This window comes from Octopus sinensis, linkage group LG11 (assembly GCF_006345805.1).
Source record: "Octopus sinensis linkage group LG11, ASM634580v1, whole genome shotgun sequence".
NCBI lineage: Eukaryota > Metazoa > Mollusca > Cephalopoda > Octopoda > Octopodidae > Octopus > Octopus sinensis.
The window spans coordinates 66947906-66973326 of NC_043007.1; the positions used below are offsets into that span (position 1 = coordinate 66947906).

General features: G+C 35.5%; 1 protein-coding gene across 11 annotated transcripts in view; it reads right to left on the reverse strand.

Annotated features, from left to right (window-relative positions):
• Positions 1–2513: 2513 nt before the first annotated feature.
• Positions 2514–25421, reverse strand: part of LOC115217392 (ral GTPase-activating protein subunit alpha-1) — a 288611-nt gene continuing 265703 nt past the window's right edge. For 5 of the 11 annotated variants that reach the window (XM_036507636.1, XM_036507635.1, XM_036507630.1 and 2 more), the window contains one exon: positions 2515–2959. In XM_036507636.1, coding sequence (XP_036363529.1) covers positions 2820–2959 — 140 coding nt within the window. In that variant the 3' untranslated portion in view covers positions 2515–2819. Of the gene's footprint in view, positions 2960–25421 lie in introns of all 11 variants that reach the window. The other 6 variants (XM_036507627.1, XM_036507628.1, XM_036507625.1 and 3 more) reach the window with 2 other exon arrangements.

Sequence of the window (25421 nt, forward strand, 5' to 3'; positions counted from 1 at the left end):
TTCAAAATAAAGTATGCCTCCCTGATGCATAACCCACATCTAGTGGATCCAATTCCAAACGGAGGGGCATGAACCAGGATGGACCAAGATAATTTGAACTCTACACTCCTTTCCCTAAGGTCGTTTATAAACATTGCTAATGCGGTGGATACCCTATATTTTGGATCCTAAAAGAACTAAGGTGGCTTCTATACCTTTGCTTGAAGTCTATCGAGTTACCAATATGTATTTCTTCTTTGGCCATTATGGATTTGTACGCTACATTTACAGATTACATTATTCTGGTTACAATTTCCACTAATAGGACATTTTGAAGGGTCTCTACAATTACACTTATCTTGCCATTTATTGGGTTTATTCCTAGCATTACTTAGTATACCACTTTCTCCCATCCCTCCGTTGTCAGGATCGATAGCATTCATTGTACTTTCGTCCAAGCCTACATTTGGATTATTTGCTTTACTAATATTATTATTATTATTATTATTATTATTATCATTATTACCACCACCATTCTTATTATCATTATTCATATCAACGTTTGCATTTTTTGTACATCTTTCATGTTCCGTTTCACAGGGTTCCATAATTCCGTTACTAGTATCGATGGTGCCATTAATGAGTCTCACATTATTAGATTTAATATTCTCATCAATATCATTGTAATTGCCATTATCATCATCATTATTATTACTTCTATCATTAAGGTATCTTATTTTTTTCCTATTGATTGAAGCGATGATAGACCCCAGATTGGGAGTAACCGAATAAGCTAGCTTTATTGATGATTTGTTACAAATAGTGTAATATTTGTGATGCTTAGGGAAATTTTCTTTCAACAATTTGAAAAATAATTTTGGAAGACCTTTCACTCTTAGTGAAAAGGGAGGGGCAAACCAAATCACCTGACAGACTCTAGATTTGGTCTTAGAAATTGGCTTGCCAGATGATATTGACTTCTATTGCTACACGTGGAGAAGTTTATATTCTTACTCTTATTTACATTTATATTTATATCTGCATCTACATTTTTATTTGTATTTTTATTGATATATTTATTTTTATTTATATTTATATTTTTGTTTAAATTTTTGTTACTATTATCATTAGTAATATTTCTCTCATTTTCACATTTACATTTTCATTTGTTATTATCTAAACATTATAATTCTGTTCAAATCCAGAATTCTTATTACCACTATCCCTACATCTGTAATTATCTTTATCATCCATTGAGCTGGTATCAGCACCATTTTCTTCACGTATATATGATCATCATCATCATATACACATATATACACATACATGTAAATATGTATATACATATATATACATACAAATATACATATAAATACATATATATATGCACACAAATATATGCATATATATGCATGTAAATACATAAAGATAGTGCACTGTTCTGTGTAAATATGTGTGAGTGAATGTATGTATGTATATGTGTGTGTGTGTGTGTGCATGTATGTGGATTGAAACAGTTTGATTGAAATTTGTTGGTACTCTTCAGTTTCAAGTGTAATGTTATTTGTTTGTCACTTGTGTGTGTGTGTGTGTGTGTGGATGGATGGATAGATGGATGGGTAGATAGATAGATAGATAGATAGATAGATAGATATGCACATAAATATATATGTATGTATGTATTTATGTATTTATGTATGTATGTAAGGGTTAGTTCAGTAATTCATTCGGGTAAGTATGCTAGGCCACAATTATTAAAGAATTCAAAGTTGTATCACAATAAGGCCATCACTATTCCACCACAGGTTCAATAAGCATCATGAAAGGAGCTGCTTAACAAACATACACTTTGCTGAAACAGCAGAGGCCACTGTGTAAGAATATGAATAGATCAATCTATACGTCTACACACATACACACATGCACACACACACACATTTACATATATGCATTCTCAAAACCTAAGAACCAATTCTGTCTGGAAGACAAGGCTGATACAGATTAGCATCTTATCCTAAGTGGTAGAAGAGAAAAAATGCAAATGTATAAGCTTACATTAGTAGGCAGATGGCGGTAAAGATTATAGCAGTCCTTTGGTTTCAAGGATCCACTGATGATGAGATAAAGCATTTTGTTTCACAAACTACTATTAACTCTTTAGCATTCAGATTACTCTGTCAAATGTAATGCCTATTTATTCACATTGTTTTGAATTAATCAGGCATTATCTTGTAGCTTTGAAATTTTCATGATGTGATTGCTTGTTTCTAGAAGGGTAGGTGTGGAAGGTTGGATCTGATTGGTTTGAATATAAAACAGGTAGGATATTCAGGCTGGATATGACTGGTGGTTCGAATGCTAGAGGGTTAAAGTAATCTAGAGAAGGCAAAAATGTGAGAAGGAAAGAAAGAAGGAAAAGAATGAGGGGAAAACAAAGGAAGGAAAACAAGGGAAAATTAACTATAATGGTCAAACAAAAGAAAAATGATACAAAAACATCTGAAATAATATCAAAATGGAACGAAAAATTGAAATAATTTAGGAAACAAAAAAAACAACAAAAATTAATTTTGAAACAATAACAAATAATTATAACAATAACATCAAGATTTGAACTTCACCACCATCTCCCCCCACTAATCTCAGTCCAAAAAAAAAAATTTGACATTGTAACAACAAACAGCTAAGAACATTTCATTGAAGATCACCTTTTAAGGTTCGACTTCAGTTTTAAGGTTTTTTTCTTTTTTTTTTCTTTTTTTTTCTTTCTTTCTTTTTTTTAAATATGTGGATGATACTTGGAAGCTTAAAAGTAAGGAGAGTTTCTAGTAGGTCCAGTTTCATTTCCTGACATAAACAGTAGGACTTCCTGGAGGGGTGCTTGTGGGAACACGGCTGATTGAGCACTTCCGCTTCAACGACAAACGTTTGGCGGTGGATTTAACAAACGTCTCTGCTGTTTCAAAAACAGAATCGCTGCCTGAAAATAGAGATAAAAGAGATGTATGATTTTGTGTTTACATATGAATGTGTGTAAGTACGCACACACACACACACACATACATACACAAGCACATATGTAAATACACATATAAACTCATGCACGCACATATGTAACTACATATATAACTACATGAGTGGATGTGTATGCATGCATACATATATGCACACATACACACGCACACACAACCATACACAAATATATATAGGGTGCCTATAAATTACCTTTACAATTTGAAAAACGAAATATAATTCAGCAGAGTTTATTGAAAAATATAGGCAAACAAAATAAGTTTTATTGGAAACATCAGAACACTTCCATATGGGTCCTATTAGCTGCACATAAACTGCTGAAATATGCTTTTATTTTTTTCATGAATTTTTTAAATTGTAAAGACAGACACACACAAATATATAAACATATACCATAAAAACCCATGTAATTTATGCAATTTTTTTTTTTTTGCAAAAATAAAAATGAACTTTATGGGTACATAAATTACATGAGTAATCATTTCCAGAATTTTTTTGGAAATTTTTTTTGTTGAAAAAAGACGTATAACATGTAAACATTCGTACCGGAAGTTGACTCATTTAATGTCAGAATAGATGTCTACAGAAAAAATAATGGTTTAAATATAATGAAGTTGACTTTATTTATGCTGGACAGTATAATGCTTACTTTTTCTGTATAAATTTACTAAAACCATTAAATGGTTAACTACTTTTTGAAGTCTGACATTCATGCTGGTAAACACGGTCTGGGCCATATTTTACACTGCTTGGAGTTTCTACCTATCACAATGAAGCACCATTGACATGCATAGTGATATGGATATTCCTGACTGAAAAAAAATGTAATGATATGGGTAATCTTGATCGTATAGTTTAATTTTTGTCTGTTTATTACTAGGCATTGTTTTGAATTTGTTGTACTGCTTACACCAATTTCAAACAATGGCTTCATTAACATTAAAATACTATTGTCATGTTCAAATGCATATTCAACATATTTAATTTCTCCTTTGCAGTGAACAATTCATAAGTTCTGCCCATACTGACAATAATAATAATGACAAATTTTTATGTTTGCTTGACATTTTATAAGTGTGAAAGGGATTAGAATTTTGATACTCCGTATCAAAAGTTCTGACAAGAATAGGCGGAAAAGAATTCTGTTTACATAATCAGTTTGACCAGTCACCTTCTTCTGTCGGTTGAGTAAAGTGTCATCCAAGCTGATATTTATTGGTAATTAAACTTAATTTGCAACACCTATGTGTATTTATCAGCTTTGTTTTTGTTGGTAATTCTTATCAACTACTTTTGTAGAAATCATGATTTGAGAAGACATACAGCAGTATACTAAAGATCAGACAAGAAATGCAAAATAAACTTTATTATAAACAACACAAACACTTTGTAATTTAATAGCTTTCAATGTGATATCTGTTAAACAGAAATTATTTTTAGTTAATGAAAATTTAATAAAATCTAATAAACGAAATTATGCTAAATACAACTAAATCAAAAACCTTTTTCCCATGGCTATATCAGCAATTCTGAAAACTTTTGGGTGCAAATTTTACACAAGTAGAAGCTTATTTTTTAACAAATTTTATCCTGAAAATCACCTGCATAAATTACACAGGTGCACAAATTACATGTTTTTTTTATGGTATATATATATATAACTTTAATGTAAAATATATGAATTACTATACTCCAGTGGTAATCACAAAAAAATGCTCCTTTAGTGGACCCAGCTACATACCACATACACTAAAATAAATTATTTTTGCATGATGTTGTTGGCTGTGAAATGACCATCATCCTATGGATATCGACTGGTGAAATAAATATAGTCATCTCATACCTCCTGACTTTACAAGGAGTTTTTGTCAAGATGACTCAAACTAATGGGCATGCCCTCTGAGTTCTCGAATTGGTATAACACTAAAATTCTGGTTCGAACTGCAGTTGAAGATGTGATTTTGTGACTGCCCTTTCTAAAGCAAGCTAGGAGTGGCTTCCCTTTGAGCCAGCTGGTATAGATTAAAGCAGAAAAGAAAGGGGCAAACTGTTTAGCAACACTTGACAAGGACATTTAATTTAGTTATACTATAAAACTAAGCCTTTTATAATAAAGATGAATTAAATGTCCTTGTCAAGTCTTGCCAAACTGTTTGCCCTTTCTTTCTTGCTTTAATTTATATATATATATATATATATATATATATATATATATATATATATATATATGTGTGTGTGTGTGTGTGTGTGTGTGTGTGCGTGCACGTATACACGCTCACACACACACACAAATATACATTATTGTAGGTATTGGAGAATTCAATATGTGACAGTGACCAACAGTTTCAAGCTGGGTGAGAATCTTCAGACAGTTCAAAGAATCTCATCCACTGGATACTGGAATTTTCCTCTATCCACAATAAAATCATTACTTTACAAAAAAAAAACCCCAAAACCGCTGTATTTTCAATTTCTTTGAAGTAGTCAAACCAAGTGTCATGTATTTATGTACATATAGAATGTATACATGCATCTGTGTGTGTGTGTGGCTGAATGTGTACACATGTATGTACGTCTGTGCATACAAGATATATGTATCTATGAATGTGTATGTATTCTTTATCCTTTTACTTGTTTCAGTCTTTAGACTGCAGCCAGGGCACCATCTTTAACCCTTTCAATACCAACCTGGCTGAAACCAGCTCTGGCTCTGAGTACACATCTCTTGTTTTCAGAAGTTTTGAATTAAAATCTTCCACCAAACCTTAGTCACAATTTGTGTTCCTAACACCAGCTTAATGATAACTAAGTTATTTTACTAAATTCTTTGTTATATTTAAAGTAATTGAAAGAAACACAGAGCATCTCAAAATAAATATAGTAACGAAAGAACTAAGGGTCTTAGTCAAACAAATTGCCTCCCTCCCCCAGTACTTACTTTTTAAGCCTGATACTTAATTTATTGATTCCCTTTTGCTGAACCACAAAGTTATGGGCACGTAAACAAACCAACACCGGAGATGCGGAGACAAGCAAAGACACACACACATAGACAAACAGACAGATACATACATACATACAGTTACTCTATCCACATTACAAGTTCAGGTTTATACCTGCAATTATTGGGGCCCTGAGAAATGTAGCACAGTGTCTAAATACCAATCTTGAGAAATTAGGCTTCTCAAAACCAGACAAGAGAAAGCTGATTCAAAGACTACAGATCCAATCCATCACTGGGAACTATAAAAATCTGTAAAACTTTCCAGTTTATCATTTAAATATATATGAGTATGTCTATACAAGCAATTATATGCATGAGAAGACATACATAAAACAAAGCATACAAATCTGCACATATACATACATACAAACAAAAATACATGTTGATGTTGAAATTCCAATGAAGGAGCATTGGGTCTAGGTTAGAAACTGGCCCTTTCTCTATTGGCAAGAAATCTCAAAAAACAGAACAATGACAGACAGACAGACATACATATATACATGCATACATACATAGTTATACCAATATATATGCATTTAGTATATGCATATGTGTATCTTTTATCTTTCCCTTGTTTCACTCATTAGACTGTGGCCATGCAGGGGCACCACCTTCAAAAAATTTTAGTTGAATGAATCGACCCCAGGACCCCAGGAAAAAGTAACCACAAGGCTTCATGTTGTTATATATGCATAATTCTTCATCTGTTGTATTTATATATTGACTTGTTTGTTTCTTATTTCTTTATTGCCCACAGGGGGCCAAACACAGAGGGGACAAACAAAGACAGACAAAGGGATTAAGTCGATTACATAGACCCCAGTGCATAACTGGTACTAAATTTATCGACCCCCCAAAAGGATGAAAGGCATAGTCGACCGCAACAGAATTTGAACTCAGAACGTAACAGCAGACGAAATACTTATTTCTTTACTAGCCACAAGGGGCTAAATACAGAGAGGACAAACAAGGACAGACAAACAGATTAAGTCGATTACATCGACCCCAGTGCATAACTGGTACTTATTTAATCGACCCCGAAAGGATGAAAGGCAAAGTCAACCTCGGCGGAATTTGAACTCAGAACGTAACGGCAGACGAAATACCACTAAACATTTCACCTGGTGTGCCAATGTTTCTGCCAGCTCTACGCCCTAAACTTGTTTGTTTCTGCTTCTACAATAGGCACAAGGACTGAAATTTCGGGAGTAGAAGCTAGTCCTTTGTATCTACATTGACCCCAGTACTCAACTGGTACTTATGTTATCAACTCCAAAGGGATGAAAGGAAAAATTGACATGCATGGAATTTAAACTCAGAGCATAAAGACGGACGAAATGCTGCTAAGCATTTTGCCCAGCATGCTAATGATTTGGCCAGCTCAATGCCTTAATAATAATAATAATAATAATAATAATAATAATAATAACAATAATAATAATAACAACAACAACATGCCCTGATGCAGTACCAGTCAGTGGCTCTTGTGGTTTCTGATCTTAACTGATTGGAAGTGCTATCATGTACATTGTTTTGTCTTGGTATAAAAGATGAGATACAGCAAATATTCTGCTCAATACCAAAGATTTGCTTGTCAGTTGTTTGACCTTAACCAGTTGAGCATGTCCTTTGGTGGCTGACAATATGTGCATCTCTGATCACAAGCAGAAGTAGTGGGGGAGCATCATGTGTTGAGAGGGATTCTATGGGGTTTGAATAATTCACCTCTAGAAACATGGGTGTTTTATTCAACATCCTTAAACAACCCTTATTCAGGGACCTTTTGAGCGGGATGGGTTTCTCAACCAGAAGAAAATTCTAACTGGGCTCTACCTGCAAGGTCATGTGCTGTTTATCTCAATATGAAATCACCATGTCACGCACATACAGTTGTGTTGCATGTGCCTGGTGTATCTTTATCAGACGGGTAGTCATGACGGGTATACTGGGCTTCGTGTATTTTACACCAGTGTCACTTTGATGGCATTAACTGCTCTCTCACTCAATAATAATAATAGTAATAATAATAATCCTGTCTACTAAAGGCACAAGGCCTGAAATTTGAGGGGAGGAGATTAGTGGATAATATCAATCCCGGCGTTTCAACCCTGAAAGGATGAAAGGCAAAGTTAACCTCAGTGGAATTTGATCTAAGAACATAAAGATGGAAGAAATGCTGCGAAGCATTTTGCCCAGATTGCTAAAAATTTGGCCAGCTTGATGCCTTAATAATAATAATAATAATAATAATAATAACGAACTGTAAAGTGAAAAGAAGTCAAAACCAGCCAAAGAATAGTATATGAAGAAAATAGTATATAAAAATGGAAAAGTAAAAAAAAAAGTGACAGCATGACAATTGAGGTATGATGTCAGCATCAAATACATACATGTGTATACATACACACACACATATGCAATACATCATACATATTTCTTACACTATGACAGGAGGAGTGATGACAGTGACTCCAAAGTTTTAGTCAGCTTGCCTTCATCAGACCATCTGATGAAGGTGAGCTAAAACTTTGAAGTTATTGTCACTTCTCTTGAAAAAGTATAATAAATATATATTCTACAAAAAAATATCAACTAATTCTTCAGGTTTAATACGAAATCATCTTAATTACAACTCAATATAAAAATAAATGTTAACACATACATGTATGCATGCATGCATACATACATACATATATATATACTTGCATACATACATATGCATACATGCATGGATACTTGCATACATACACATACATACACAACACTGACCAACACATCATATTCAATTTTATAGGTGCAAACATGGTCTTGTGATTAAAAGTTTGCTTCCCTGCTACATGTTCTGGTTTCAGTCTCACTGCATGGCATCTTTGGTAAGTGTCTTGTGAGTGAATTTGGCAAATGGAAACTGTAGTGTTTGTGTGTGTGTGTGTGTGTGTGTGTGTGTGTGTGTGTGTGTGTGTGTGTGTCTTTGTGTTTGTCCCCTACTACCACTTGACAATTAGTGTTGGGTTGCTTATGTGTGTAACTTAACAGTTCAACAAAGGAAATCAATAGAACAGGTACCAGGGTTTAAAAAATATAAACACTCTGGTCAGTCTGTTCAACTAAACCCTTGAAAGCGGTGCTCCAGCAGGTCCACAGTCTAATCTCTGAAACAAGTAAAAGGTAAACCATCAAAGAAATTGTAATTTCTCAGCGTTCCAGGTATGTTCCTACAAATCTGCAGCGCTAAGCTAAACAGTGCTATTTGGGGGTCATTAGAGAGATTATAGATACATTTAAAAGATGTTTCTCATTCATTCATCATTTGTCATCGAAGAATGTAGCCTTGCTCCAGAGAAATTGGTATTTTCAGGTGTGTGTATGTGTGAGGATTCTGCAATTCTTTATTTGTCAGATGTGTGTGTGTGTGTGTGTGTGTGTGGATTCTGCAAGTTTTTAGGACACTGAACCTTTCGGAGGAGATGACAAAGGACCAAGACACCTGGCACATTGCTGTACTCAAGAAGACCTGTCCTCCACAGCAGAAGTGTTAAGGCCACTCCCCCTGGAGAAGAGGATTGACCCGCAATACTCTGTACTGGTAACATGTAAAAAGCACCCAGCACACACTGTAAAGTGATTGGCAGTAAGAAGGGCATCTGGATGTAGAAACCAGGCCAAATCAGATTGGAACCAGGTGCAGCTCTCCTGTTTTCCAGCTCTAGTCAAACCATGTAACTCATGCCAGCATGGAAAACAGGCATTAAAGAATGATGATGATAATGCCTATCTGAGTAGCAACCAGTGAAGTTGTTTACATTTTCTTATTTACAAATGTTCATTAATAGAGGACCAGCAGAAAGGAAAAGAGTTATTTGTAACTGAAGTGGAAGTTGGTGACAGGAAAAGCATCAAACCATTGAAAATCTGCTTCAAAGAATTTCCTTTAACTATGCTAGCATGAAGAAGAAAAAAAAACCCAGACATAAATTGATGATGATAATGATGATATCTTTACATGAAAGTCCAACAGACAGATATAGAGTTATGAGTATGTATGTGTAAAGATAACAAATATTCTGTGCCTCCATACTTTCACTCAGCCAACCTGCACATGCAAATATACACACAGCTGCTGCAGACAGAGTCTCACCTGCTGACCCATCTACTCCTTCTGTCAGTTTACATCCATGTATAGGCTCAAGAAAATAAGTTTTTAAAAATTCAAAGCTGATTTAAATGAATGAATGAATGAACGAAAGAAATAACAAAAAATGAATGAATGAACAAAAGAAAGAATGAACAAACAAGTGAACAGAGGGAGAGAGAGCGAGAGGAAAGGGAAGGAAAGGAAGGAGAATAAGCAAGTGAGTGAAGAAGGAAGAGAAAGAAAGACATTTCAATGAATCTTCCATCAGTTTCAACATTAAGAATCCAGTTGTCCCATCAACTAAACTGCATACTAATTAATTCAGTACTTACTAATTAATTCAGTTGTTCTATCAACTGAACTAACATACTAATTAAACTAACATTAAATAAAGCTGAGCTTTAAGATACAACTACCTTTCTTCCATGAAATAGTTTTCCACATATCTCTCATTTGCCTAATTTCACTCACAAGTGTTAGATCCAAATGAGAGGCTATGGTAAAAGATGAAAAAAAATAAAGACAAAAACTTGTTAAGATGCCATGCAATGGGTTGAACTCAGAATCTCATGATTGCAATACAAACCTTTTAAACCCCACCACCATCTCTCCTTCCAACCATCCATCTGTTAGTCTATCCATCCTTCTATACATACATATTGACAGAGTGACAGTGAGGTAGTGACAGTGCAACACAGAAACGTATGCAACAGATGAGAGACAGTTACATATAGTGAAAGAGAGAAATGGAGTGATAGAGTTACAGAGAAAGAGAGACAGACATAAATATGGGGATGAGGAAGATGGGAAGAAGAAGATGTCAATAAGAACTAATAAAAAGGAAGGCCAGTTTAACTAATAGTTAGAGAGTCACACACACTGAGCGACAGAAGAAATTTAGAAGAAACACTGGGTAACAGAAGAAAAATAGTAGACAATGTTAACCCTCAAATAGTAGATGTCATCAATTGATATTTCAAAAATTTTACATACATAGGCGTAGGAGTGGCTGTGTGATAAGTAGCTTGCTTACGAACCACATGGTTCCGAGTTCAGTCCCACTGCGTGGTGACTTGGGCAAGTGTCTTCCACTATAGCCTCAGGTAGATGGAAACTGAAAGAAGCCAGTAGTGTGTATATATGTATGCTTGTGTGTCTGTGTTTGTCTCCCCAACATTGCTTGACAACCGATGCTGGTGTGTTTACTTCCCCACAACTTAGCAGTTCAGCAAAAGAGACCAACAGAATAAGTACTAGGCTTACAAAGAATAAGTCCTGGGGTCGATTTGCTCGACTAAAGGTGGTGCTCCAGCATGGCCACAATCAAATGACTGAAACAAGTAAAAAGAAAGAGAGAGATATATAGCTATCCTCTAAGGAAAGCGAATATTTTACAGGAGTTTTCAATGATGAGATTGCAAACTTAATTGTACAAGAGACTAACAATTATTATAGTTTTTGTTCTTATTTAAAGTGAAAATAAGTATAAAATTTACCCTTAAGAAAAAGAGATTTCTTTTTTGTCTTTATGCTTGTTTAGCACACATTCATGCAGCTCTCACCATGTATTCAAATCTTAACCTTTTAGCATTCAAACCAGCCATATCCAACCCAAATATTCTACCTGCTTTATGTTCAAACCAGCTAGATCTGGTTACTCACACCTACTCTCCAATATCAGTCTAAATATATACAATCATAACTTCAAACCCTTAAAGTTACGAAATAATGCATAATTCAAAGCAATGTGAATAAATAAGCATAACATTTGATAGAATAATTTGGACACCAAAGGGTTAAATATCAATACATAGACAGAAGAGAAAGACAATGCTAGATACATATAAAGATGCATAGACAGGAGAGAGACAAAATGACAGAAAGGAAGTGAGAGATAAACAGGCAGTAGTAATAAAGACAAAGAGATGTCAATAAAAAACAGAGAGGATAACATCATCATCCTCATCATCATCATTTAATGTCCGCTTTCCATGCTAGCATGGGTTGGACGATCTGACTGAGGACTGGTGAACCAGATGGCTGCACCAGGCTCCAATCTTGATCTGGCAGAGTTTCTACAGCTGGATGCCCTTCCTAAAGCCAACCACTCCGAGAATGTAGCACATGCTTTTGCATGCCACCAGCACATGGGCCAGTCAGATGGTACTGGCAATGGCCACGCTCAAATTGTGTTTTTTACATGCCACCTGCATAAGAGACAGTCCAGTGGCACTGGCAACGACCTTGCTTTTTACATGTCACCGGCATGGAAGCCAGTCTGGCAACGATCATACTTGGATGGTACTCTTAGCGCTCCACTAGCACACGGATGCCAGTCATCAAATTTGATTTTGATTTCACTTGCCCCTTAACAGGTCTTTGCAAGCAGAGTTTAGTGTCCAATGAAAAAAAGGTATGCATAAGTGGGCTGGATACACCCCTGGCATAGGCCACGAGGTTATGGTCTCATTTGGCTTGCCGGGTCTTCTCAACCACAGCATATTCATACACACACACACACACACACTGAACTAGACATACAAAACTTGTCTAAAATATAAGCTTAACCCTTTAGCATTTAAACTGGTCATAACCAGCCTGAATATTAGATCTGCTTTATGTTCAAACTGCCTTTTACACCTACCCTACAATGTCACTTAAAAATATCATATCATCGAAATCCCAAATGGACAAGATATTCTTTTATTCTTTTACTTGTTTCAGTCATTTGACTGCAGCCATGCTGGAGCATCACTTTCAGATGAACAATTCGACTCCAGGACTTATTCTTCTTTGTAAGCCTAGTACTTATTCTATCAGGCCTTTTTGCAGAACTACTAAGTTACAGGGACGTAAACACACCAACATTTGTTGTCAAGCAATGGTGGGGGGTCAAACACAGACACACATGCACACACACACACACACATAGATACGACGAGCTTATTATTATTATCATTATGAAGAAGGTGGTAAGCTAGCAGAATCATTAGCACACCAGGTGAAATGCTTAGTATTTTGTCTGCCACTATGTTCTGAGTTCAAATTCCACCAAGTTCAAACTTTGCCTTTCATCCTTTCGGAGTCAATAAATTAAGTACCAGTTGAGTACTGGTGTCAATGTAATCGACTATCCCCCTCCCCTAAATTTCAGGCCTTGTGCCTATAGTAGAAAGGATTATTATTATTATTACTATTATTATTATTATTATTATTATCATTGAGATCATATGGATAATATGGAATTAATGGTAAACTTATAGGCTTATTTCTGAAAACTTTATCCAAAAAACCTGAAAGCATGGCCTATGTAGTGTCTATATGAAAAGCTAGTCACACATCTGCTAATAATTGAAGAGTGAAAGAAATTGCAATACAATCATTACTTAATGCACTTTATATATACACTTTATATACTTTATGCACAATTTTATAGATTTAATACACAGCACTCTCCCTTTTTCTCTCTCACTCTTCATCTTACCCTCCTTTTCTTTTGCTCTTCATCTTTCCCCGTCAACTAATCACATGAAAGTGTTACAGACAGGCTAAGTAACGGAGAAAAAAAACTTAGTTAAAAAAAAAAGTGTACACATTTCACTCACCACCATCTCTCCTCCCTTCTCCCTATTTCCTCTCCCCTACCCATCTCTCCTCTGATGATGACTGAATTTGCCATTTCAGTTTTGGTATGAAACTAGTTGGTAACAAAGTAAACTAACTTGCATGAGACTATAATACAATTTAAGTAATGCTTGTGGGGGGGGGTGTTAGATGGTTATACAGTCAAGGTTAACTCCAAATAAGAACTAACTTGGTTTATTACAATTGGTTCTAGCCAACAAAAGTAGACATATGACGATGATGATATAAATATCTTTCTGTCACCAATCTTCACCTGGTTCCTAGTAAGGGTAATGATAGCTATGAGCTAACGTGTTTTCACAAGAGTGAAAATGAAGGACATCATTTGTATGATAGCAACACTCACTTACAACTATCACACAAAGTGAAGGCATCAAGACAGCAACACAAACACACACACACATCTCTTTTACATGTATACACACAAGAACTTCTGCCTACCAAATTCAATTATATATATAAATACACACACATACAAACACACATACACACACATACACAACACGCTTCATTCAGTTTCTATCTACTAAATCCATTCATAAGGCTACAATCCAGGGCTAAAGTAGAATACACTTGCTCAAGGTGCCATACAGTGGGACTGAACCCAGAACCATGTAGTTGGGAAGCAAATTTCTTACCACACAGCTGCACCTGTGCCTATGTATACACACACTTACACACACACAAACATTTCATGCATAAAGTATATCTTTTTTTTTTTATAAACATACAGTTCAACCTTACAGTGGTTACACTAAAAGTTTTAATCTCTCCACAGGCAAAAAAAAGAACTCAATTTGAGCAGTTTCTAGCATTTGTAGACCTTTATCAGAGTAAGATAATCTATCCTCTGTCCACAGAGAGAAACTTGTAGCTTAGAAAAAGAAACAAACAAAGCAAAGAGTATGAAAGATGAACAGACACATGAACGAATGGCTGAATGAAATAACAGACTGATGAACAAAGGGACAGATGAAAGGATAGGTCTATGGACAAAGAGATGGATGAGAGGACAGATTGATGGACGAATGGATAGATGAAATGACAGACTAATGGACAAATAGATGGATAAAATGACAGACTGATGGACAATGGATGGATGAAATGACAGACTGGATGAATGGATGGATGAAAGGATAGACTAGACAAATGGATGGACAAAAGGCAGACTGATGGACAAATGGATGGATGAAAGGACAGACTGGTGGACAAATGGGTGGATGAAAAGACAGGCTGATGGGCAACTGGATGAATAAAAGGACGGACTGATGGTCAAATGGATAAATGAAATGACAGACTGGTAGACGAATGGATAGATGAAATGACAGTCTGGCAGACAAATAGATGGATGAAATGACAGACTGACAGACAAATTGGGTGGATGAAAGGACAGACTGATGGGCAAATGGATGAATGAAAGAATGGACTGATAGATGAAGAAGCAAACAGAAATGGATGCTCCAAGCAAAAATGAAAGCCTTTGAAGACAGAGAGATGTCCCCAGCTAAAGTAAAAAAACATAATAGTGCTATACTGTAGCCATTGCTCATTGCACATTCAAAAATGCATACGTATTAGTGTTTGGGTTACCTCCATTTTTCTCCTCTCCTTGGCATCTTATCCATGAATGTTTGGCAGCACAACATATACAGACTACATAAAAATGAATGGAAGTCACACAACATTGGTTAAATGTCACAGGAGTGTACCTATGGCATGGGGTGTACACATATGTAGGTAAGAATGCATGTAAATAAGTATCTGTGTGTTTGTACATAAACATATATGTATGAAAGTGTGTGTGTGTGTGAGTGTGTGAATGCACACGTGTTTATTCATATATATTCATATCACAATCATCAGCAGCAGCAACCACAGTTAACATCTGCTTCTTACGTAGGCATGGATTAGATGCTTTGACAGGATCCAGCCACCCACAAGACTGCTGAGATGCAATATCGCATGTATATATATATACGTGTGCATGTGTGTGTGTGTGCATGTATATATATACACTCATTATAGATATAGGGTAAAGAATTATTAATTTAATAATTAATAAATTTTACCAAATAGTTTCGGTATGGAAAAAACCACTATCGGTAAAAACTTATACAAAAAGTTTTTTTATAATTATAAATATAATTAAGGGTTTAGCAACTTGGTAGATAATGTGACACTTTTTCCATAACTTTAAGTTTCATACTGGAGAAAGCATTCATCGGATGGATTTCATTTGAGTAAAGGTTTTGAAAATGGCTAAGTAATTTATTATTTATCTATTAAATTATAATAAAAATAATTACTCTGCACAACGTATTCAGTACTCTTCTTTGCAACCAGTTACAAAGTAGTGCATGTGTGTGTGTGTGTATGCGCATATATGTAACACACACACATTCTTATATGTATCAAAAGAGTCAAAGGTCCTTCATGAACTGTAGGCCCATAAGACCGGTTTGCCAGATTTTGTGGCTGGATGAGACACCTGCTCATTACTCACTTTTCCAGCTGGAGAAGACTGAAGCAATATGAAATGAAGTGTTTTCCTTAGAAACATAATGCATTGCCTGGTTCAGGAATCAAAACATCAATCTTACAATCATCAGTGCAACACCATAACCGCTAAGCTACGTGTTTGTCCAACATATATATAAATGCAAATTTAATGCATACATTTGTAATCTATCCAATGAGTATAAATGGAAACAGCTGTAGCAAGAAATTACTATCAATTTATTAATAAATAAATACTAACCACTAACTCTCCATTTTCTTTTCTTAATTTAATACAGATTATACACTTCATACCTATCGATTTTGGGAAATAAAATTTCCCAAAGACAGTATAGAAGCAGTATTTCCTTGGATGTAATCATCCCTTTAAGAGGTTAATATATCCTCAAACTTATATAATTATATATATATATATATATATATATATATATTATATATATATATATATATACACACAATTGAATAAGTTGCAGTCAACAAGAAAGAGTATGGTTGGACATTTATTTGCAATCACTACAACCGTTTCTACACAATGTAGTTCTCCAGACTTGCAGGTATTTGGTTATGTAACCATTTCCCTGCATTATGAGATCTAGTTGTGTTTCCTCAGGCGATATAGACATATTGTCTCTATAAATTTAAATTCTCAACTTCAAGTGCATCCTATCTGTTTGTTGTGGCCTGGAGTTAGTAGTACCCACTGAGTGTATTAAGAGACGTGTTGTTGCTGAAGGTCCGTTGGAAAACTACAGGCTATCACAGGGTGAAATCTGAAGGTGGACAAGCTTTATACTGTACTCTATTACATTCTTAACAGAATATAACATAACTATATATATAACTCACACTCAGTTAGTTGGTCCAATCAACAGAACAGCCTACTTATGAAATTAAAGTGCAAATGACTGAGCACTCCTCAAACACACATATCCTTAACATAGTTCTTAAGGAGATTCAATGTGACACAGAATGTAACAAGGTTGGCCTTTTGAATTAAGGACACAACTCATTTTTGTCAGCTGAGTGGACAGGAACAGCATAAAATAAAGTATCTTGCTCAAGGACATAATGCACTGCTAGGAATTGAACTCACGACCTTATATTTGTGAGTCAAATGTCCTAACCACTAAGCCATGCAGATATATATATATGTATATATATCTTAAAAGACTCCGCCGGTTACGACGACGAGGGTCCCAGCTGATACGATCAACGGAACAGCTTGCTCGTGAAATTAACGTGAAAATGGCTGAGCATTCCACAGACACGTGTACCCTTAACGTAGTTCTCGGGGATAATCAGCGTGACACAGAGAGTGACAAGGCTGACCCTTTGAAATACAAGTACAACTCATTTTTGCCAGCTGAGTGGACTGGAGCAACGTGAAATAAAGTGTCTTGCTCAAGGACACAATGCGTCGCTGGGAATCGAACTCACAACCTTACGATCATGAGCCGAATGCCCTAACCACTAAGCCACGCGCCCTCACATGTATATATATATATATAAACACACACACACACCACACACACATACATGCCCTAGCCAGCAAGCCATACATATATACATACATACATGTAAGGCCAAGGCATAGGCATGGCAGTGTGGTTTTAGGTTCAGTACTGATGCAAAACACTTCAGACAATTCTCTATATGAAAGCCTTGTGAGTGAATTAGATAAATAGAAACTGAAAGAAGCCCTTCTTGTGTGTGTGTATTCATGCATATATATATATGTGCGTGTGTGTGTGTGTGTATACATACACACAAGGAAAACATGGGTGATGGCTTCAAATTTTCAGCTTACGAGCCTTCAGCAGACTGTGATTTACTTTCCTCTTTCTGGCTTTATATAGTTTTGAACAGAATGTTCCTTTGGTATATGGAGTGATGTGAATTAGGTATAGTATAGGCATAGAATAGAAGTGGTTGAGTAGGAAGAGTTAAGATGTTGAAGAACAGGAGAAAAGTATGTTTGTTCTGGTGTAGTTTGTAAGAAAGGGATGATAGAGACAGTTTCTTTGGTTTGATAGTGGAAGTTTGTTATTGTGTAGGAGTTACCACTGAACACTAAACAATAACAAACTTCCTTTAAATCCTAGCATTTAAGAAAGGAACCAAATGAAAGTATCAACAGAAGTCATTGCAACATTGCATGTAGCAGCATAATAAAAGATAATGGAAGAAAAGACTAGCAGAATGAAATAAATAAAGACTAGCAAAATATGAATTACCCAAACTATACATATTGCAATATGAAGGATCTTGAACAAAACACAGTTTTGGAAATAAATAACTAAGCAGTAGAAAAAGCTTATAAAAGCAAATAAAAAAACTGAAGGATATATAAAATAATAAAAGAATATACTAAAGCTTCTGCACTCCTAGGAAATGTTTCATCAATTTTTACAACAAAGCAAAATAAAAATAATGACAATCAAAACAGCAAAAAGGAAGATTAAAAAAGTTTCCAGGTCACTATCAGCCCAAATTTAGGGGATAGCAAGAGAAATCTCTTTATGGCCAGTATTAGAAATAGATGAGCAAACACTCTGTCCCCTAACAGTGAGTACCAGTAGTAGCACTCATAATGTAATGAGGAAACTGCTGCAGATGAAAACCTACATACAGCCAGTGAAAAAACAAAAGGTAAAAATAAAGGAAAAGAAATCCCAAAATCAGAATGCTCAACATAAAACAACAAAAATGGGTGAGTAGAAACAATTTCTTCAAAACAAGTGATATTGCTCCTCAAGAGAATAACAAAGAAATTGAAGACGACAGAGAACGGAAGTTCATCATTCTTTCCAAAATTAGAATGACACAAAAACTATTAGTTTTAGAATACAAACAACATGCAAAAAATAGTTTTAATATTAGTAAAAATATACAAAGACATTACAGTGAGCTTAAGTATACCTCAAAGATGCTGATGTCTTTTCAACACTAAATGTCTTTAAAATGCTTAGCAGTGCATTTGGTTGCACTTGAACACAATTCAAAAACATGGTTTATGAGTAAGTTTGTGGAATGCCTAAATCCAATGTAACCAGTAATTTTTCATGTTTTATCCCTTTTAAGTTACATCCTGTTTTAATTATTGGTTTTTATTGTACTTCTTTATTATTTAATTCCTTGCAAATATTCTCTTTTACTCTCTTTTACTTGTTTCAGTCATTTGACTGTGGCTATGCTGGAGCACTGCCTTTAGTCAAGCAAATCGACCCCAGGACTTATTCTTTGTAAGCCTAGTACTTATTCTATCGGTCTCTTTTGCCGAACTGCTAAGTTACGGGAACATAAACACACTACCATAAGTTGTCAAGCGATGTTGGGGGGACAAACACAAAGACACACACACATATATATATATATATATATATATATACATATATACAATGGACTTCTTTCAGTTTCCATCAACCAAATCCACTCACAAGGCTTTGGTCGGCCCACGGCTATAGTAGAAGACACTTGCCCAAGGTGCCACGCGGTGGGAATGAACCCAGAACCATAAGGTTGGTAAGCAAGCTACTTACCACACAGCCACTCCTGTGCCTATGTATGTACTTTTAAAATCTTAATGTCTCTTATCCATTCCATGTATTTTTTTTATATGTTATTTTTCATTTTTATACACTTTATACGTAATTCCACACTGAATCATCACCCTGTACCATTCTTGATATTTTTGTCAACCTTTGAGTTGGCAGAATTGTTAGTGTATCGAACAAAATGCTTAGTAGTATTTCTTCTGACTCTACATTCTGAGTTTAAATTCTTTCAAGATCAAATTTGATTTCATCTCTCCAGGGTTGATAAAATATAGTCCCAGTAAAATATTGGGGTCAATGTAATCAACATATTCCTCCCCTAAAATTGCTAGTTCGACCATCAAAATCTTTAACAATTATCAACTGCTGACATGAAAATCTATAAATTTATTCATAAATAGGCACAGGCATGACTGTGTGGATAGAAGCTTGGTTCCTAACCATATGGTTCTGGGTTCAGTCCCACTGCATGGCACCTTCAGCAAGTGTCTTCTACTGTAGCCTCAGGCTAACCAAAGCCTTGCGAGTGGATTTGATAGATGGAAACTGAAAGAAGCCCATCATATATGTGTGCATGCATGCGTGTGTGTGCACATCTGTGTGCAAGTGTCTGTGTTAGTGTCTGTCCCCCACCCCACCCACCACTTGACAACTGGTGTTGGGGCTTTTATGTCTCCTGTAACTTAGTGGTTCAGCAAAACAAGACCAATAGAATAAGTACTAGGTTTAAATAAATAAGGTCAATTTGGTTGACTAAAACCCTTCAAAGCGGAACCTCAGCATGACCACAGTCAAATGACTGAAAAAAAGATAAAAGATCAAAATAAGAAAATTTATAGAACATATTTTCCTCAGGTCCTCCATTATTATCATCATCATCACCACCACCACCACCATCATCATCGCTATCATTATCATCATCACCATCATTATTACGAGCAGAGAAATAACAGAATAGTTAGAATGCAGGGTAAAATACTCTGCAAAATTTCTTCAAGTTCATTATATTCTCAGTTCAAACTTCACTGAAGCCAACTTTGCCTTTCATCCCTCCACAGTTAATAAAATAAAAGTACCAATCAAATACAGGGGGTTAATTTAATTGACCAACCTTTACCCTCAAAAATTTGCAGCCTTTGCACCTAAATTAGAAATAATTATTTTAGAATGCTGGATTGGCAGAATCAGTAGAGTATTGAAAAAAAAAATGCCCTGTGGCATTTGTTCTTCCTCTTTACATTCTGAGTTCAAATCACACGTGGGTTAACTTCACCTTTAATCCTGCTGGAGTTGATAACACAATGAACAATTTTTTAATTATTTTTTTTATGCTGTTGTCCAAAAATTTGGACATGAAATGGGGGTGTTTTGACACACAGAATCTGAAAATGACATCCATTTATTACTATCATGTCAAGATTTTAAGATACTGGATCCATAGAATTTCATTGTTTTGTTTTTTTCAATAAAACAGCTAATGAGGAACAAGGCACAACATACAAACCATACACAGAAACTGCTTTTTTTCTTCAAAACAAGAATGTTTTCTTCAAATTCTACTGAAAAACTTTAAATTTCTACAGACAAATTACATCATTATTTAAGCCTAATTTCCCATGAATTTGCATTTGGATGATTTTTTTGAGTACTGAACCCCAGAAAGATCTCATACCAAATTCCAGCAACAATTCTCAATCATATGCAAGTCCCACTTGTCTTGAAACCTTTGTTCAATTGATTTTATTTCCTGAGTGAAAACATTCTCCCTGCTCAGGAATTTACCAAGCTGACTGTAGAGATAGAGATAATGCAGCTTTATACTCATATTCGTTCCCAATTTCTGAAAGTTCTCCAGCATGATGTCAAGTATTTTGGTATAGTTGGCTGCTTGCTCGCTGCCCAAAATTCATTTAAAACTATTACATACAAATTCCACACAACTACTTCAATGCAATTCATTAAATTCACAAAGTTCCATTTTTCATCATTTTCTCATTTGAGACTCATCAAACACTGCACGGTTATCCTTTTATAGCTCAGACTGGAAAATGTGCTGCAGATATAGTGAAAGCATGGGCCATCTTTATCAAGAGTTTTAACAATTTTCTTTCAATTTCTGTCTACCAAATCCATCCCCAAGGTTATATTCATCTAAGGTTATAACAGAAGACACCTGCTCAGAGGTGCCACACATAGGAACTAAACCCCAAAAACCACATGGTTGGGAAGCAAGATTCTTAACTACACAGCTATGCTTACCACAGATACTGCAACAATAACAAGTGGCATTATGATTACAATGGTAATACTAACAAATGAAAACTAGAGCATAAAATACCACATCACCATCATCAACAACAACAAAGACAAAACAGTGAGTCAACAAGAGAACCTTTATGTATTCACTCAACTTACTAGAAATAGCAGTAAAATCTTCTTCAAATCACTCACCACTATTTTAGTAAAAGACAATGGAAAACATTGGATATGTAGTCCCTGATATATATACAAAAACAGGCAGGAAGATCAAGGGTGGATTGCCTTTCATTATATGCATGCTTAATTGAGGTTGGCCTGGGGTTAAACAAAAGCAATGAACCAACAAAGTAACCTTTACATGACTGTTCCAGTTGCTGAAAATCATAGCCAAATCTCCCTCAAATCAAATCCTATAGTCTTACACAGGAAAGGACATATTAGATAATATAATTCTAGATATCCTTCAAGAATGAGGTCACATACTTCTAGCTGTAGGTGCTCAGTTAAGAATGACCTGGAGCTAAACAACAACAGTAGCAGTAACATAAGCCACTGATGATTGATGGAGCCTTTCAGTGGTTGCTTCATCTGCAAAAACGTAGCAACTAAATCATATCTTATCTTAAAAAAAAAAAATTAAATTAAATAAACAAAGGACACATTGGATATTGTAGTCCTAGACATACAGGAGACCCCCTTCGGTCATGAATGACCATGGGATTGCACCTAGAAAGTTACCCTCGAAGGCACAAGTCCAGGCAAGGTTGTTTATAGAAGACCAGCAGTCACCCATGCATACCGGCCTCCCCTCTCCATGCCACTGATGTTATCCAAGAGAAAGGCCGATACAGCTTGGCACCAGTGATGTCACAACTCATTTCTACAGCTGAGTGAACTGAAGCAATGTGAAATAAGGTGTCTTGCTCAAGAAGACAACACAGCCCGGTCCGAGAATCGAACTCACAACCTAATGATCATAAGCTCGACACTCTAACCACTGAGCCATGTGCCTTCACATTTTCCTAGACATACAATGACCAAAGAAAAAGATGGGATGGTCATGGTATAAATATCTTTAATCAGAGTTCTTCTCAGAGTTGACTTCCTGAGAATCAACAGCAACAGCTATGAACATCAACAATAGCAACAACAATCACAGCATCATTTTAACATCCACTTTTCTAAGCTTGCATGGGTCAAACAGAATTCTGTGATGAAAATTTTCTACAGCCAGATGCTCTTCCTGTTGCCAACCCTCACTTCTAGTCAATCAATGTCATATGAATGAAACTGGGTGAATGGAAAATGATCAGAAGGCCATCACACAGACTGTACTCATCCATGGCTGAGACAGTTAATTAGTTCAACCAATTTAACACCAGTATCTAACTCTTGGGTACATTTAGCATAGTTCTCTTGACTGCAAGTCTAAGGACCAAAACTTCAGTGTGAGTGTAACTCCAATATCTTTAGGCATGTTGTCATAAGTCGTAATTTATTTCCCACTTTCCTACCACCAATCTAGAAAACCCTTGGTACTGCACTTCCTCCAGTACCATCTCAAGGCATGCGCACACTAAGCAAATTCCCAGGAGTGCCAGAGGTTCAGGAGACCCCAATGCTAATCAATGTAGGGTATGATTGTGTATTTAGGGGCACTAATGCACTGCATTGCCCAGGTGCCTATAATACTGTGTGACAGCCAATAATGACAGCCCTACCTTCATTTTCCAACTAAGCCAGTGATTATCAAACAGTGCACTGAAGTGCATTGGTATCCTGAAGTGCACTGGTGCACCACAAAGAACATCTTTGTGTGTCATGGATTTTTTAAAATATAATTTAAGGCATGGCTGTATGGTTAAAAAGTTTGATTCAAAACCACATAGCAGTTTTTTGGTCAGCAGTCTATACTTTAGCCACAAGTTGACCAATACCTTGTAAGTGAAAATGGTAGAAAGGAACTAGAGCAGCCTTTATAGATATGAATGTATGTGTGGTATTGTACATATTTAGTGAACGAGTTCATATTTCCCCCCTTATCTTCATCTATGTTCACTGACTGTAAACAATTATTCCATTGTAGACACAGCTGTGTCCTCTGCTTGCAGTCAAACATGAAAGCATGTTCAGATTTCTCGACATGTCTTGACATGTTGCACAATCTCTGTAAACAAAAGGTTCATTTAAACAGTACCATTTGTTTCCAGTTCACCGGAGAAGTGGATGCTAAGACAATGTTGACAATGATAGATTTAAGACTTCAGAAAATCAATACTAATGTTCAAATGATTTGAAAAACCATATTATTCATACTGTTTGTTTGTTTTTGTTTTGTTTTTCCTAAAGAGAAATATGATTTATAAAACAAGGTAATGATATAATTTTCTCAAGGTTTTCCTAAATATTCAATTATAGAACTTTTTATTAAACTTTGCATGCAAAGTGTGCAAGTAATTCGGGTTTTTTTTGTTGTTGTTTTTTGATCTCCAGTGAGCCACAAATTCCAAAACATAAAATGAAAATTTTTAGGCTAAATCTTTAAATTATTTTTTTCAAGTTCCAAGACCAAGTGAGCCAAAAGTATTAACAAGCACAATGTGAAACAAAGCTATTAAAGACGCCAAAAGCAAAAAGATACATCAGAAACCAAAATGACCCATCTGAAGACTTTCTTTGAAGTTGAGTAATGATAATCACATAGATACAAAGACACACACTTCTAAGACATACGAGGGCTCTTCTTGTTTATCAACCATCCCCCATTTATATATGCAGACATGCACAAAAAATGAGGAAGAATAACATAGGAGTGAAAGAAAGAGAAAAGAAAAGAAAAAACAACAACCAGTAATGTAAAAGAACTGAAAAGAAAGCAAAGCCATTCTCCAACTAAGCAATCAAAAATTCATTCAAAATTATCAAAACAAAAATTTCTCTCTTTCTATGTGTGTGTGGGTGTGGGTGTGTGTGTTTGTGTGTGTATGAGAGAGAGAGAGAGAGAGATGACAGTGAGCAAGGCAATACTTTGAAGTTAGTGTCATCCTCTTCCTTGTAAGAATTATCTTATACATATACATATATAGGTGCAGGTATGGCTGTGTGGTAAGAAGATTGCTTCCCAACCACATGTTTCCAGGTTCAGTCTCACTGTGTGGCACCTTGGTCAAGTGGGTTGTTTTTTACTATAGCCTTGGGCTGACCAAAGCCTTGTCATTGGATTTGGTAGACAGAAACTGAAAAAAAGCCTGCCATATATTTATATTTCCTTTTACTTGTACCAGTCATTTGACTG